Genomic DNA, 13047 nt, shown 5'->3' with positions numbered 1-13047 from the left:
AAGGCTCGAAAATCGCAGATATGGCAAGAATCTACTTTACAGCTCGCGGTCCGCGGCCTTGATGGGCTTTTCACTGTCCTCCTCCTTGCTGCTAGTTACCTTGCCACCCTTCCAGCCAAGCGCAGCGAGCCGCTCAGTAAGAATGGGGTGAGAGTAGTGGTAGCTAGCATAGATCGGGTCAGCATCCATGGTGCTCAGATTCTGGATCTGGAGCTTCAAGAGCGAAGAAGCAAGCTTGTCTGAGTAACCGAGGTTCTGGGCAAATTCATCTGTACGAAAAACATTAGTATCGTTGAAGGTACACGGGAGCCTTATTGGGAACATACCAGCCTCGAATTCGAACTTCCGGCTGAGGATGTTCATGAGAAGTTTCACGATAGCATCCATGGGAGCCAGAGCATCGGAGAAGAGCAGGAAACCAATCATGATGGGCTGCTCCTTGATGAATCCAAAGGACTGGTACAGCGACTTGTTGTTGACAAAGACAGAGAAGAGAGCGAAGATGTAGAACATGTGGGCCTAAACCAAATGATTAGTGCTAATTCATAACCAAGGGCAACCCAGAAAATTCGTACCTGAGCAATGCCGAACAGCTTGGTGGTGTGGCTAAGGCTCCAGTGGCCGAGCTCGTGGCCCAGCACAGCGACAACCTCCTCGGGCTCGGTCTTTTCAATCAGGGTATCGTAGATTACAATGTGCTTCTTCCATGGCAACCCGTAGAAGTAAGCATTGCTGTGGGCGCTGCGCTTGCTGCCGTCAATAACGTGCAACTCAGAGAGAGGGAAGCTGAGTCTCTTGGCCAGGTCTTCGACACCAGTCTTGAGTTCACCGGGTTGAAGGGGCGAGAGCTTGTTGAACAATGGCAGGATAGCAATAGGGTAGATTGTAATGGCGAAGACCTGAAGGAAGACTCCGAAGAGCCAGAGGTAGTAGAAGAAAGAATTGTCGAACTTCTGGACGATCTTGAGGACAGCAGTGATGATAGGAGCTCCCAAAACAATTCCAAGCATCTGACCCTTGAGCATATCCGTGACCCAAAGCTTGACCGTCTGCTTGTTGAAGCCGAATTTCTCTTCGAGCACAAACGTGTTGTAGTACGAGACGGGCAGCGAGAGGATAGTGCTTATAATGTTGAAACCGAAGAAGAATACCAATGTTTGACAGATTTCGCCCTGGAAACGACCAGGAAGGTAACGTGCCAATACGAGGCCGCTGAGGCCCCAAATCTTGGGCAGGACATCACCGTAGATGAATGCGAGGTTTTGGATTTGACCGTAGAGACCAGAAACGAAGCCGAACTTGGCCTTAGCGCGACCGTATGCCTGTATTAAACCCTCAATAAGCTTCTGCACGAGAGAGAATGGGCAGTTATTGATCATACCTGACTTTGATCGAACACCTTCTGAGTAACCTCCCCTTCGAGGACTTGGGGAGGCTTTGTCCGTTGCAGAAACTTGTACTGACGAAGTGAGAGGAAGCCCTCAAGGACGAACTGGCCCAGTGAGAAGCCCACGAGCACGTTCTTCCAGGGGAAGAGCGGCCTGTCGAGCAGGCGCGCCAATTGCTGGAGAAGGATGGACATTAGCAACGTGTTCACGCAGATAAACATTATCACCATGGAAAGGTAACGATAAATCAGTCAAATTGACTTACCTCGAGGATATACATGGTTGGAATCTCGCAACTAGGCGAAGAAAGAGGCGTTGTTCCAGGCAGAAGATGCTACTTTGTTATTATCGGCAGCCTTAGTCAGATCCTATGCATGACGTCCCCTCAGAGCTTATCACATGATCCAAAATTTTTGCCAGACTTTTAACACGCTAGACCTGATCAGATCGGTTCCTGATCTAAGGACCAGTCAGCATCGCTGGACGCCGCGGGCGGTGAATGGCCAAAACCCACCGCCTTTTTCAGGTGGACGGCTGAGCCCGGGCACCAGGACTCCCGCACTGAGGTAAGATCTCAACCAGGCTTGCGCCTCTGACTTAAGCGTCTACCTTACGGACGAGAAACATCAACAATACAGTGCCTTCATATTTGGGAAGGCGCGAGCTCCGGTATTATCAGCTATGACGACATTTGCGCGCGCCCCATATTGTGATCCGCCTAACGTCCTCCGCTGCAAACTTGCAAAGTCCAGTGGACTCCTCTAGGGTGGCTACCTTGAAGGTATTTAGGTCATCACTCATCAGTACAGGAGGAAGCCTTTTGGGACAAGATGGGCGAAGACGCCAAACCGATCTTCCATGAGCATGAGCAGAGGATCGGATACGCTGATGACCTAAATACCTTCAAGATAGCCGGCACCCTAGAGGAGCCCACTCGACTTGCAGCGGAGGGCGTCAGGCGAGTCACAGGATGGGGCGCGCGCAATAAGATTGTGTTCGCTCCTGAGAAGTTCGGGATCATGCACTTCTCGAGACGGAGAGGACAAGACGCCCCCCTCAGCCGAGATCGAGGAAGGTCTCACTATCCACCCGCCACAGGCGCTGGGCAAAGAGCAGGCAGCGGTTAGATGGTTAGGAATGTGGTTCGACCGGAAGATGACGTGGAAGAGACATGTCTCGATCCGCGCCAAGAAAGCCCGGGCTGTAGCAAATCACATCCGCAACCTGGGGAGAACCGCACACGGCCCTCCGGCCTCATCACTGAGAAGGGCGATTATCACCTGCGTGATGCCAACCCTCCTCTATGGGGGGGAAGTCTGGTACGGAGGTCGACTCAGACCAGCCAGCAATGCCCGACAAGGCATGGTTAGCGCCAGAAACGACTGGCACATCCAGACCGTCGACAGGACCCTGGCACTGAATAAAGAAAAAAGAGCGCGCCCGCGCCGAGACACTCTCAAAGGGATGGAAACCAGCCCGTCGACACAACACCACGAGAAGTCCACAGGCCGGGCGAGGAACGTGGGAAACCATCATATAGAACGAGTTGCTTTCTGAGGAACGGGGCCGCGTAACTAATGATACTATAGTAAACGTAGTTCACCACCGAGCTGGCCAACCCACCGAGCTGACCACCCCCCCCCCCCCCCCCCCCCCAAAACCCATAGTAAATGCGATTTTATATCTCAACAACCATGAGGTTAGTTCAAAGCATATCCGTCGGCCCTTCTTCCTGTCTACATGGGCGCGGGCAGCCTAGTGCTCATCTACAGGCTGGGCACTATTCTGCTCTTCTGCCTTTTCTGCCGCTCCCACGCGGGCAATGCCCACTTCACCATATACTCATACCCCAGGAGTTGGTCCGCTGTAGGTCGTTCCGCCGGTTCAAACGTCATCATAGCTCTGAGGAAGTCCTCCAACGCACGTAGTTCTCCACCTGCAACGTCCCATTCACACGTCTGCGCTGTCTCACCACGGCCCATCTCCCAGAGGCGCTGGGGTAGACGTCGGAAGACTGGGGTGCTGATACGGCGGAAGTCATCGACCCATGACCCATCCTCCTTGAAGAATTCGGAACGTTTAAGCCAAGAGTTCCACCATCTCACGGGCGGTCGGCCCAGCGTATTGATCATTTCGCCGATAATATCATCTCGGTCCCAGGAAAATGTTTCGAAGAGTGGACGCTCGCCTAAGACCTCGTACATGTTGACACCTAGGGTCCATATATCAGCTGCGGTGGGATGGATGATGGGTTCGTTGAGTAAGTCTTCTGGTGGAGAGTAGAGAGCCGGGGTATGGAGAGTCGGTATGGGTGTGTCTGCCACAATAAAGGACGTTCCGTAGTCCGAGATGATGATTTCCGGATTATCCATCTCGTTAGCAGGCATGCTCAAATTCATGGAATAGATGGCATGCGGCGGCGCGTGGGGTCCACCGGGCTTTCCATCCACTCGCCTGATAGGAACCTCAACGGGTTTACCGAAGCGCTTGTATAGCTCAGATGTGCTTAGATCGTCAAAGTGCGGCATGCGTAAGAGAAAGTTGCGCAAATGGAGATCTGCGTGCGATTAGGACGTGGGATCAGTAAACAGATATGCAGAGCCTGATTATCCTCACCTCCGTGGCATACGTCGTTTGCATGCAAGTAAGACAACCCTAAGAGGAGCTGGGCGGCAGCGGATCTTGCAGCGTCCAGTGGAAACATGAAGTTTGTGCTGTTCTCCTTGGACTCGGCAATATTACTGCCAGCAGGCTCTCCAACCAAGCACCGATGATGTCCGTTTGGGCCGTGAAACGAGAATTGGTCCAGTAGCGAGGCAATGAATTGCTTCCCAGAATGAGTATGGTCACCCCTCTTAAGGTGATGCAGGATTTCCCCCTCGTGACTATCTGGCGATTCACTCGCAGTCAGTATCTTTAGCGATACGTAGCACCGGCGTTGCTGATCCCAGGCTAGCCAAATTGTTGAATATCCACCAAAACCGAGCTTGTGAACAACGGTGTAGCGGCCACTACAGAAGGTATCTCCGATAAGGGTTGGGTGGTATCCACCGGGCACATAGTTCTCGAAGTCTTCGACATCTACCCCAGGATGGTATATATCTTCCACTTGTAGATATGACGAGTCAGCCATGGTATAAAGGCATCGAAATGGATGCGACTCAAAGGCATTGTGATGGCAGATCTTTGGTGTGAATGGAAGGCGCGAGAGTGTCTGATTAGACTGATTTCGTCGAATCATGAGCTGGCAGAATGAGCGAGAGAGTCTCCACCCAAGGTTCATGTTCATGTTCTTGTTGGAGAGTTGATCGAGTGGTTTTTATTGGTGGCAGTCGAGAACTGTAGTCACCAGGCACCTGCAGGGGTAGTGGGAATAACAAGCCCCTTAAACCCCCTTCGCAGTACTGTACCACTGAGAACCATCCACGCACGAATATCCAAATATTGATTTCACCATGATTGACCCGCAAGACAGATTACTCTCGGAGGGCCAGGGCTATTTTGGCCCGAGGGAAAACCCAGCAACCCAAACTCACTGCAACGTCTGGGACTGGGATCAGCTGCGATTGATCAAAGTCAAAGGAACTGCCAAGCTGTTTCCACCCCAAGAAGACGTTGAGACCTCGATCCTTGCTCAATTTGCCGATTATCTTTCCCCGGAGGTTCGTGCAATTACAGTCGACGATGACGGGCTTCTCACTGGAGTTTCGACAGACCGGAAAAAGATGATACAGGCTTTCTGGATATCTCCCCTTATCACTCTGTCCATCACTCGCAGATTGCCCTACCGTCCACTTCTCTCAACTTCGAGAGCTTGATCGCCTTGGACCAGGTGTCGATCTTGTGTCATATAATGATCAGAGGGTTGCATTCAAATTCAACCCTTTAGACAAGCCTCGAAGGCTAAAGATGTCCTGGAAGGAGACGAATCTGCTCAGCAAGCTGCCGCCACATCCTAATCTTATACTGTTCGACCGCATTGTTCTCGAGGACGTGGAATCTCGAGTGATTGGGTTCACAACGAAGTACATCCCAGGCGGAATGCTAGCCGATGATCCAAAAAGACCATTCCGATTTGAATGGCTACAGCAGCTTACTCAACTGGTGGATTTTCTGAACCTAGAATTAGGGATTATGCACCAAGACATTGCACCACGCAATTTGCTTATTGACCCCGACACAGACAAGATTATTCTCTTTGATTTTGATTGGGCCGCCAATGGGAAGGAAGGTCTAATGGATGGTCGAGACGATGTGTCCGGTGTTGTCTTTACACTACACGAGATCATCACGAATGATACACATCCCACAAGCATTCCTCACTGGGAGCGAAATACAGATATGGTACAGAATATTGAATGGACTTGTCGCCGCGAACTAGACTCGGATGTTTCAAAGTTCCGCAACTTTCTGGATGAATGGATAGCGTCGAGAACGGAGAAAGCCACAGAGCAACATCTCAATGCACCCAAGCGGCTTACATGGCCGGATCTCCCAACCCCTCCAGACTACAGTGTGCCCTTTGAGCTAGGTTGGACAGAGGAAGGAGAAACTGTTTGGCAAACGGGTGGGCGTTCAAGACGCATTGCACTAGAGAAGGGGCAATACTGCTTTCGGTGGCAAAGACCACCACAAAGCCGGAAGAAAGCTGAAAGCATTAATGGCTGATTCTTAAGATCAGGTAGCTCGAAGAACAATCATTGGTCAGATAACAATACGAAATGGAACACACCTATTCTCACCCAACAACCAGGTTATGTTTACCTACTTGTATACACATTTTGATATATCCCTGGCTCTCTCCAGTGGCTCGTGGCATATGATCTGATCAAAATGTCTACCTACCTACAGTGGTGTTTGATAAGTATTTAACCTCCGGTACATAGGTCCCCACTTTTACTTTTGACCGCTATCTAGACCGCTTACTTTATCAGCTAATTGAAACTCGCACGTCACCAACTATTGGATGAATTCGAATTCCCGAGGTTTCTGTCCGGCAGTATTAAAGTGGGTCATAGGCCCCCAATGTACCGGAGGTTAAATACTTATCAGACACCACTGTACTATCGGGGGTTTACTGTAATAGCCTTACCAGGCATTAGGCCGCATTACCACGACACGGCGACCTGGCGACCCCCCCTATTCGCTCTTTCCTGCCCTCGCTCTTTCCTCTTGAACATTCGCACCTCCCCCTCTCCTTAACTCAACTCTTTCATTCCTTGATCCATCTCCTCCGCCTCTTCAAAATGGACCAGATTGAAAAGATCCGAACAAGTTCAGCAACCGACTCGGCTTCGTCGGACTCTGAAATCTTACCACGTGAATCAGTGTTCTCGCTTTCTGGGTATACCAACTTGTCGGAAGCTCTGAAATTTATCGCAAGCGAAGCAACCCCCGAGTATGCCCTTTTCGTCGATATCCCATTGAAGTGGGGCCAACGAATCCTTGAACGGCTGGAGAAGGACGATGGTAAGATCTTTGGCCGAAAGTATAGGTATACTTGGAACTCTCACGAAAGAACACTTCGGCTCTCGATGCCTTCACCCATCCACGAAGCAGTGACTTCTTGGTATATCGATATGATGCTTAGATGGGTTAGCAATGGGAGTATCACCATCGCAGAAGCAGAAGAGATTGAGCCATTATCAAATACTCCATTCACCATGCCAGCATTCCCGTACCAACAATCTACCAAGATCCCAGATGTCGCCGTCACGCCCGATGACGGTCAGAGCTTACCCTCATTTGTCATAGAGGTAGGGTGGACCGAACCCATGACGGCACTGCAAGCCGACATGGAGCTCCTGCTGCGCGGGAGCGAAGGACTAATCCAGAGGGGGCTTGTCATCAAGTGGTACCTCCAGAGGCGGACCGGAACTGTACGAGGGACTGCATGCCTTTGGGCGTTAGATGCTTATGGACGACTGACGAAACAACAGGAGGAGGTATGTACACAGCAGACCTGGACATATGTACTTTCGTGTATAGGTAACTACTCCATGCTATGTTACTAATAACATCTTTCAGACCATCTTCCCACGACATCAAAGTGGGCCTCAGGTGCTCAGCCTCACTCGAGGCCAGTTGTGGCGGGGGTCTTTGGACGCGATGCGTAACCCGGACGAGGTTGTCAACCTCGATCTCGACCGCCTGAGGGTTCGAGCCTCGAAGGCTCTTGCTAAGATGGGGCTTGCGCCCACAACGTGACTCCTGCGGGCCTAAGCTGACTGTCTACAGAGCAATGTCTCTGCGTCTCCTCCTCGGCGTCTCCCCCGTGTGGGCCTCGTGGGTCCAAGTGCCACCGCCCTCTAATTCCCTTGCGAGCCTATATTCGCTCAGTCGTCCCAGGTTGAAGAACCAGGTTGCCAGCCGCTGAGCCGAGCCGTCCCGTGAAAGCGCTGCCCCCAGAGAGTGCCCGTCGAGTAGTTCCAGGTCGAGACGTGTATTGTGGGCAGTGGAGCGTGAGGTGTGCGAACGTCTCTGGTGCGCAGTCCTCTTGGCAGAGCGGGGATTCGATGTCTGGGACTCTCCTGCGGTGGAGGAACGCATTCAGCCCGATAGCTCCTGTGCGAGCTTGGGCGAGGAGCGAGCTCTTCGCCTTGGTGAGCCCCCAGTGTAGCTTGAGGGGGTTTAGCAGCGGGTCGAGATCGTATTCGTCCGCCGCTTTCCCATTGCGGCTTCGTCGTTCCCTCACGTCTTCTAATCTCCGCCGCCTTCTGGACTTCCACTCCCGCAACGTCGGGTCGTCCACGTCCACGTCCATCCACTGCATAGGGCTGGATGCCTGTGAAGTAGGCATACCATCTGTATCCGCATCTGGTGCTACCCATTGCTCGGCCCAAACCCGTCTCCACAAGACGCTCCCTGGTGTGGCGGTGCGGGCTGGTCTCCTACCTCGTCGCGTTCTCACCTTCGTTGCCACCCCTGCGCATACGGTGCGAAGGAGGTGGGCCATCCCGGTCTGCTCGAGTCGTTGTTCAGCCTTCGCCACCCATCGCGAGAGGTAGAGGTCTAGTGGAGGGCACCGCGCTTCGGACTCGACATTATGCACCGGGGTTGCCTTGTAGGCCCCAGTGACAGCCCGTAGTCTGGGCCGTGAGCAGGGCCTTGGCGGGGCCCCGAGGATTGCCGCTCCTCGATGTGGGGGTGTGCCACGCACTAGCACCGTATGCCATAACGCTCCTGATGACCTTGGTGTAAATTTCCCTGGCCTTAGAGACACGAACACCCCAGGTTTTGCCGCAAAGCCGGGTAAGCGCCAGGGATTGGGTCTCCAATTTGACGCGGACCCTTTTGGCTTCTTTGAAGGAGAGCTTCCGATCGAGCCAAACTCCGAGAAACCGAGCAGATTCAACAGTGGCTAGGGTAGCCCGGCCCTCATCAAGGATGCAGACTCCTTCCGCTCGGGGAAGGCGCGTCCTGGTGAAATGAATCCGTTCGCTCTTCTTTGGCCCAAATCTCATACCTCTTTCCCTGGCCCACTCGTCACAGATCCCGTAAGCGTGTTCCAAGATCATGCAAGTGTCCTTCGCAAACGCCAGAAGGTTCGTGTCGTCTGCAAAACTAATAGTGGCCAAGCCGCTGATGTTACCAAGTCTCCTGTAGAGCGATGTCGCAAAAAGAATCAAGAGGACGGGCGACAGCGGGGATCCTTGGGGCGTGCCTTGTGTAATCCTCTGTCTTGCTGAGGTGCCCCGTCGAACCGGAGACATGCAGTTCGCCCTGCGAAGTAGCTTGCTAGCCATTTCACAAGACGTCTCGGGAGACCTAGGTCTCGGAGCGTCGAAAGCAGCCACGACCAATCTACCGTGTCGAATGCACCGGCTAGATCGAGTTGCAGCAGCGAGGCACAGGCTTTGTGTTGCCACGCCGTGCGCACGGCGTCTGTGACGACTCTGACTGCTACCTCCGTAAATCTGTGTCTCAGGAAACCCATCTGTAGGTCGGGGAGTAGTCCGTGTGTCTCAGCGGCATCCGAAAGTTTTCTCGCCAGGATCGCTTCAATGACCTTCCCTACGGCGCTGAGGAGTGCAATCGGTCAATAGGCGCCCGTATCTCGTTGTTGTTCTACTGTCTTACCGGGTTTTCGAAGTACTACCACGACCGCGCTGCGAAAGCACCTCGGAAAATGCTCTAGCTGGAAGCTTGCTCGGGTCATAACGGAGAGGATTTCCGCCAGCCTGCCTTCTCTGTTGCACGCCTTGAGCAGGGCGATCGAGATTTCATCTTCACCGGTGGCTTTGGACGAGCCAACACCTGCAATGGCTCCGCTCACATCTAGCGCCGACACGTCCCAATCTAGGTCTGCCGAGCTCCGAAAGGATGCTTCATACCAATCGAGGTCAGATAGAGTGCTGGTGTCGGCACTAGCGGCAGGAAAGAATCGTTCCCCCAGGGCTCTGGCTTTCTCCTCGTGTGTCTTAGCAAATTGTCTCACCCCTGCGCAGACCTATGCTTTGGCATAAAGCCCTTCTAAACATTTGTAACTGGCATGCCGAAGCTTTTGAATTGCTAGTGATCTCCCTGCACTTTTTACAACAGACCTGGATAGGCTCTATCTACATAGGTAGGACCCCGATGATGCGGGAATAACATGAGCAATGAAAAGGAAACCTTTTAAACAACTCCTCCCTAAGATTTAAACATAAAGCACATATCCTATTTGCTGTCACCTGCATCCAGTTCGTCATCCATCCCTCATATCAAACCCTGACCCGCAACCGCAGACCAAAGTGGTCGCTGATATACAGTAGGGAAAACCGATTGAGGTGGCGACAATGCAGGATTGCATATCTCCGTTCCCATCCTCTTTATGCAGCCGGGGGAATCTATTCGTGACCGTAGACTTTTTCTGCGAAGATATATCGCAAGACTCGTGTTCGAGGGTTGGTGGGCTGAGATCGTCGGCCGCAGACATAGCAAGCTTCAGGTGCAGTTTCTCCGATATAACAAACCTCATTCCCTTCCCTCCCTTCGAACTGGGACATCATTCAAGAAATTGCTTTACTGCTGAATAGGCTCGAGGGTGTTACCACTAGAAAGTGAGATAGTCAGCATATGTCATCAAAGTGTTACGTGACCTGTAAACTTACGCAACAATGTTGGCCCATCCGATAAGACGCCAGTGCTTCTCGATTCTGCGACTGATGGCAATCTTCTCGCCGACTTCCGTGCAAGCAGGGCTGGTCAAGCTGAGCTTGGCAGCATCGGCCTTGACACCCAGGACCTTAGCACCAGTGGCGGTGGAACCAATGTTGACCATCAGGACTTCGTTCTTAGCAAGCTTGGCAACCTTAGCTTGCTTGCCATCGGCGGTCTTGACACCCAGCAGGCGACGGAGCAGGAAGTAGTTGACCTCGATCTCGGTGTAAATAGCGGGGAGACGGCCGCGGTGGCCCAGGACGAAACCGACAAGACGATCGGCACGGCAAAGAGTGGGGTCGACACGAGTACCAACACCGATCAAACCACCAGGAACGGCAAACTTGAGGTCGTTGTGCTCGGCGAAGAGAGAGACGATGCGGGAGAAGATGGGACGGCACTGGATCTTCCCCTGCTCGTCCTTGGTGACGAGACCGGGGCGAATCTCGATCTCATCATTCAGCTTTACAACACCGGTCAAGATGGAACCACCGGCAACACCACCCTTGAGCTCATCGATCTCAGCACCGGGCTTGTTGACATCGAAAGAACGAATGATCATCATGTGAGGAGTAGCCTCGAAGTTGCGAGGAGGGATAGGAATAGTGTGCACAAGCGCCTCGTTGACAGCATCAATGTTGTACTTAAGCTGCGCGGAGATGGGAATAACAGGCGAGCCATCGGCAACAGTACCACGGATGAACTTGAGGATAGACTGGTAGTGCTCGAGGGCGTTATCGCTGCGCATGAGGTCGACTATAATACGAGCGAAAGTCAGTCTCGTTCTTCATCAAGGCAGTCGCGGCGTAATTCAAATTACCCTTATTTTGGAGAATAATGATGTGGTTCAACTTCATGATCTCAATGGCGGCCAAGTGCTCCGAAGTTTGAGGCTGAGGGCAAGTTTCATTTCCGGCAATAAGAAGAAGAGCGGCGTCCTAGAAACATGAATTAGTATATTTCCGACTTTGCTTTGCTATAATGAAGCATGGAACTTACCATGACCGCAGCTCCTGAAAGCATGGTGCTCATCTGCACAAAGCTGGTTAGCATCAGGTCTCAAAGAGAAGCCAAGAAACCCCGAAAGATAACCGTGGACTCCAAAATGCGCAGAAATATGGATACTAACAAGAATATCGTGACCTAAAACAGGCAATTAGCAGTGTTCCAAGTTCAGGCAGACATGGGACTGTGCGAACGTACCAGGGCAATCGACGAAACTTTTGTACGGGACAAAAAGTTAGCTTTTAACTCAAGAAGGTAGGACACTGAAGTTGGGATTATAGGACGGGGGCTGATGTACCTGACGTGGCGCTATATCAAAAGTTAGCTTCAAGTTCATATTCGACAACTGATTTGGACCCAAGGGGAGAAGCAGTAGTACGTACCAGCAACCGGTAACGGCCTGTGCATCCATCGCGCTCACATGGCGGATCGATTTCCTTCTCACTTTTGAAACTCTTGTAGCATGTCGGCCGAGGGCATTCCGGGCTGTCACACTTGTAAATCTTCGCATTGGCGTAACCAAGCTTAATGGTAATGTTGCGCTCCAATTCGTTCTTGAAGCGGACGGTCTGCACCTCGGAAATGGCCTTGACCACGGTAGATTTGCCGCTAAAAAGATATTAGTATGCTTATGGGGACGAAGGTGCGAGTGAGGGGTGTCTAACTGAGCGACGTGACCGATTGTGCCTAAAAATTTACGTTAGCCAAGTTATTGTCAAAAATCGAGAATTCAAGAAATGATGCGCATCCGGCAACAAAAGGCTCCATTTGTTAAAATCACACATACCAATGTTCTGAGTAGCTTGTCTGGCAATGATCTCAGGCGTGAGAGGCGTCAATTTCGACAGATCGAGGGTCTCCGGGTTGGGCTGCTCGGGAAGTTCGGGGCGCTTCGGTTGAGGGGCCGGTGCGGACTTCTTCATTGCGGACTTGAGAGGCTTCTCCTCCTGCTCGAGGGGCTCCTGGTCCTCAATCTCGCCGCGGGCGTTGTGGGCATCGAGCAAAGGCGAGCCGGGCTGGGATCCCTCATCGGAGAAATCGCCGTTGGAAGCCATGGTTGCGAAGGGAAATAAAAATTCAGTTCGCGATCAGCAGCGTAACACGGAAACCGAAGGTGGTTTAGAGAAGCTGTGGGGGAGACGGTGGTAGATGGAAGGTCGGATGAAAATTGCTTCCTGCGGGCGATATGATAATCGAAGTAGGTGGGGGGTTGTGTGGCCGGGCGGTGTCTAGATGGCAACTCTACTGTGAGTACAATTCAACCACGCTATTCTAATGCAGCCTGGCAAATGAATACTAAGCAATCTATTCATTTCAGCTTTCTCTTTCGCCTTTGAGATTTTGAAATGTGTCTGGGGTTTGATGTGGGTGACTCCTTTACATCCGTCAATGGCCACACAATCACAAAGAATTATGGACTCGAGACATTTTCATACTCATAATACATTGGTTGCCACTCGTCTATCTCACAGTAAAAAGGGTATAACAGTTGAAAGCAACGGGAATTCTGGAA

General features: G+C 52.0%; 6 protein-coding genes across 6 annotated transcripts; 3 read left to right on the top strand and 3 right to left on the bottom strand.

The window, feature by feature from the left end:
• Positions 1-36: 36 nt before the first annotated feature.
• N7515_002446 (zinc metalloprotease) lies at positions 37-1668 on the bottom strand (the record flags this gene model as incomplete). Its single annotated transcript, XM_056663190.1, has 5 exons — positions 37-269; positions 327-519; positions 576-1322; positions 1382-1564; positions 1654-1668. The coding sequence occupies 5 exons, from the start codon at positions 1666-1668 to the stop codon at positions 37-39; spliced, it is 1371 nt and encodes a 456-aa protein (XP_056525303.1).
• Positions 1669-2218: 550 nt separating this feature from the next.
• N7515_002445 (uncharacterized protein) lies at positions 2219-2515 on the top strand (the record flags this gene model as incomplete). Its single annotated transcript, XM_056663189.1, has 1 exon — positions 2219-2515. The coding sequence occupies one exon, from the start codon at positions 2219-2221 to the stop codon at positions 2513-2515; it is 297 nt and encodes a 98-aa protein (XP_056525302.1).
• A 639-nt stretch (positions 2516-3154) lies between these two features.
• N7515_002444 (SR protein-specific kinase Dsk1) lies at positions 3155-3916 on the bottom strand (the record flags this gene model as incomplete). Its single annotated transcript, XM_056663188.1, has 1 exon — positions 3155-3916. One exon carries the CDS (start codon positions 3914-3916, stop codon positions 3155-3157), a length of 762 nt encoding a protein of 253 aa, XP_056525301.1.
• A 927-nt stretch (positions 3917-4843) lies between these two features.
• On the top strand, positions 4844-6056 carry N7515_002443 (uncharacterized protein; the record flags this gene model as incomplete). Its single annotated transcript, XM_056663187.1, has 2 exons — positions 4844-5177; positions 5221-6056. 2 exons carry the CDS (start codon positions 4844-4846, stop codon positions 6054-6056), a joined length of 1170 nt encoding a protein of 389 aa, XP_056525300.1.
• A 578-nt stretch (positions 6057-6634) lies between these two features.
• N7515_002442 (uncharacterized protein) lies at positions 6635-7504 on the top strand (the record flags this gene model as incomplete). Its single annotated transcript, XM_056663186.1, has 2 exons — positions 6635-7333; positions 7439-7504. The coding sequence occupies 2 exons, from the start codon at positions 6635-6637 to the stop codon at positions 7502-7504; spliced, it is 765 nt and encodes a 254-aa protein (XP_056525299.1).
• A 2887-nt stretch (positions 7505-10391) lies between these two features.
• N7515_002441 (translation initiation factor eIF2 subunit gamma) lies at positions 10392-12589 on the bottom strand (the record flags this gene model as incomplete). Its single annotated transcript, XM_056663185.1, has 7 exons — positions 10392-10422; positions 10481-11285; positions 11350-11467; positions 11529-11561; positions 11918-12143; positions 12200-12221; positions 12322-12589. The coding sequence occupies 7 exons, from the start codon at positions 12587-12589 to the stop codon at positions 10392-10394; spliced, it is 1503 nt and encodes a 500-aa protein (XP_056525298.1).
• Between the last annotated feature and the right edge of the window lie 458 nt (positions 12590-13047).

This window comes from Penicillium bovifimosum (assembly GCF_028826915.1).
Source record: "Penicillium bovifimosum strain IBT 22155 chromosome Unknown utg000002l_segment0_segment0, whole genome shotgun sequence".
NCBI lineage: Eukaryota > Fungi > Ascomycota > Eurotiomycetes > Eurotiales > Aspergillaceae > Penicillium > Penicillium bovifimosum.
The sequence above is the reverse complement of the archived record's forward strand: the minus strand, read 5'-3'. Positions and strand labels throughout refer to the sequence as shown.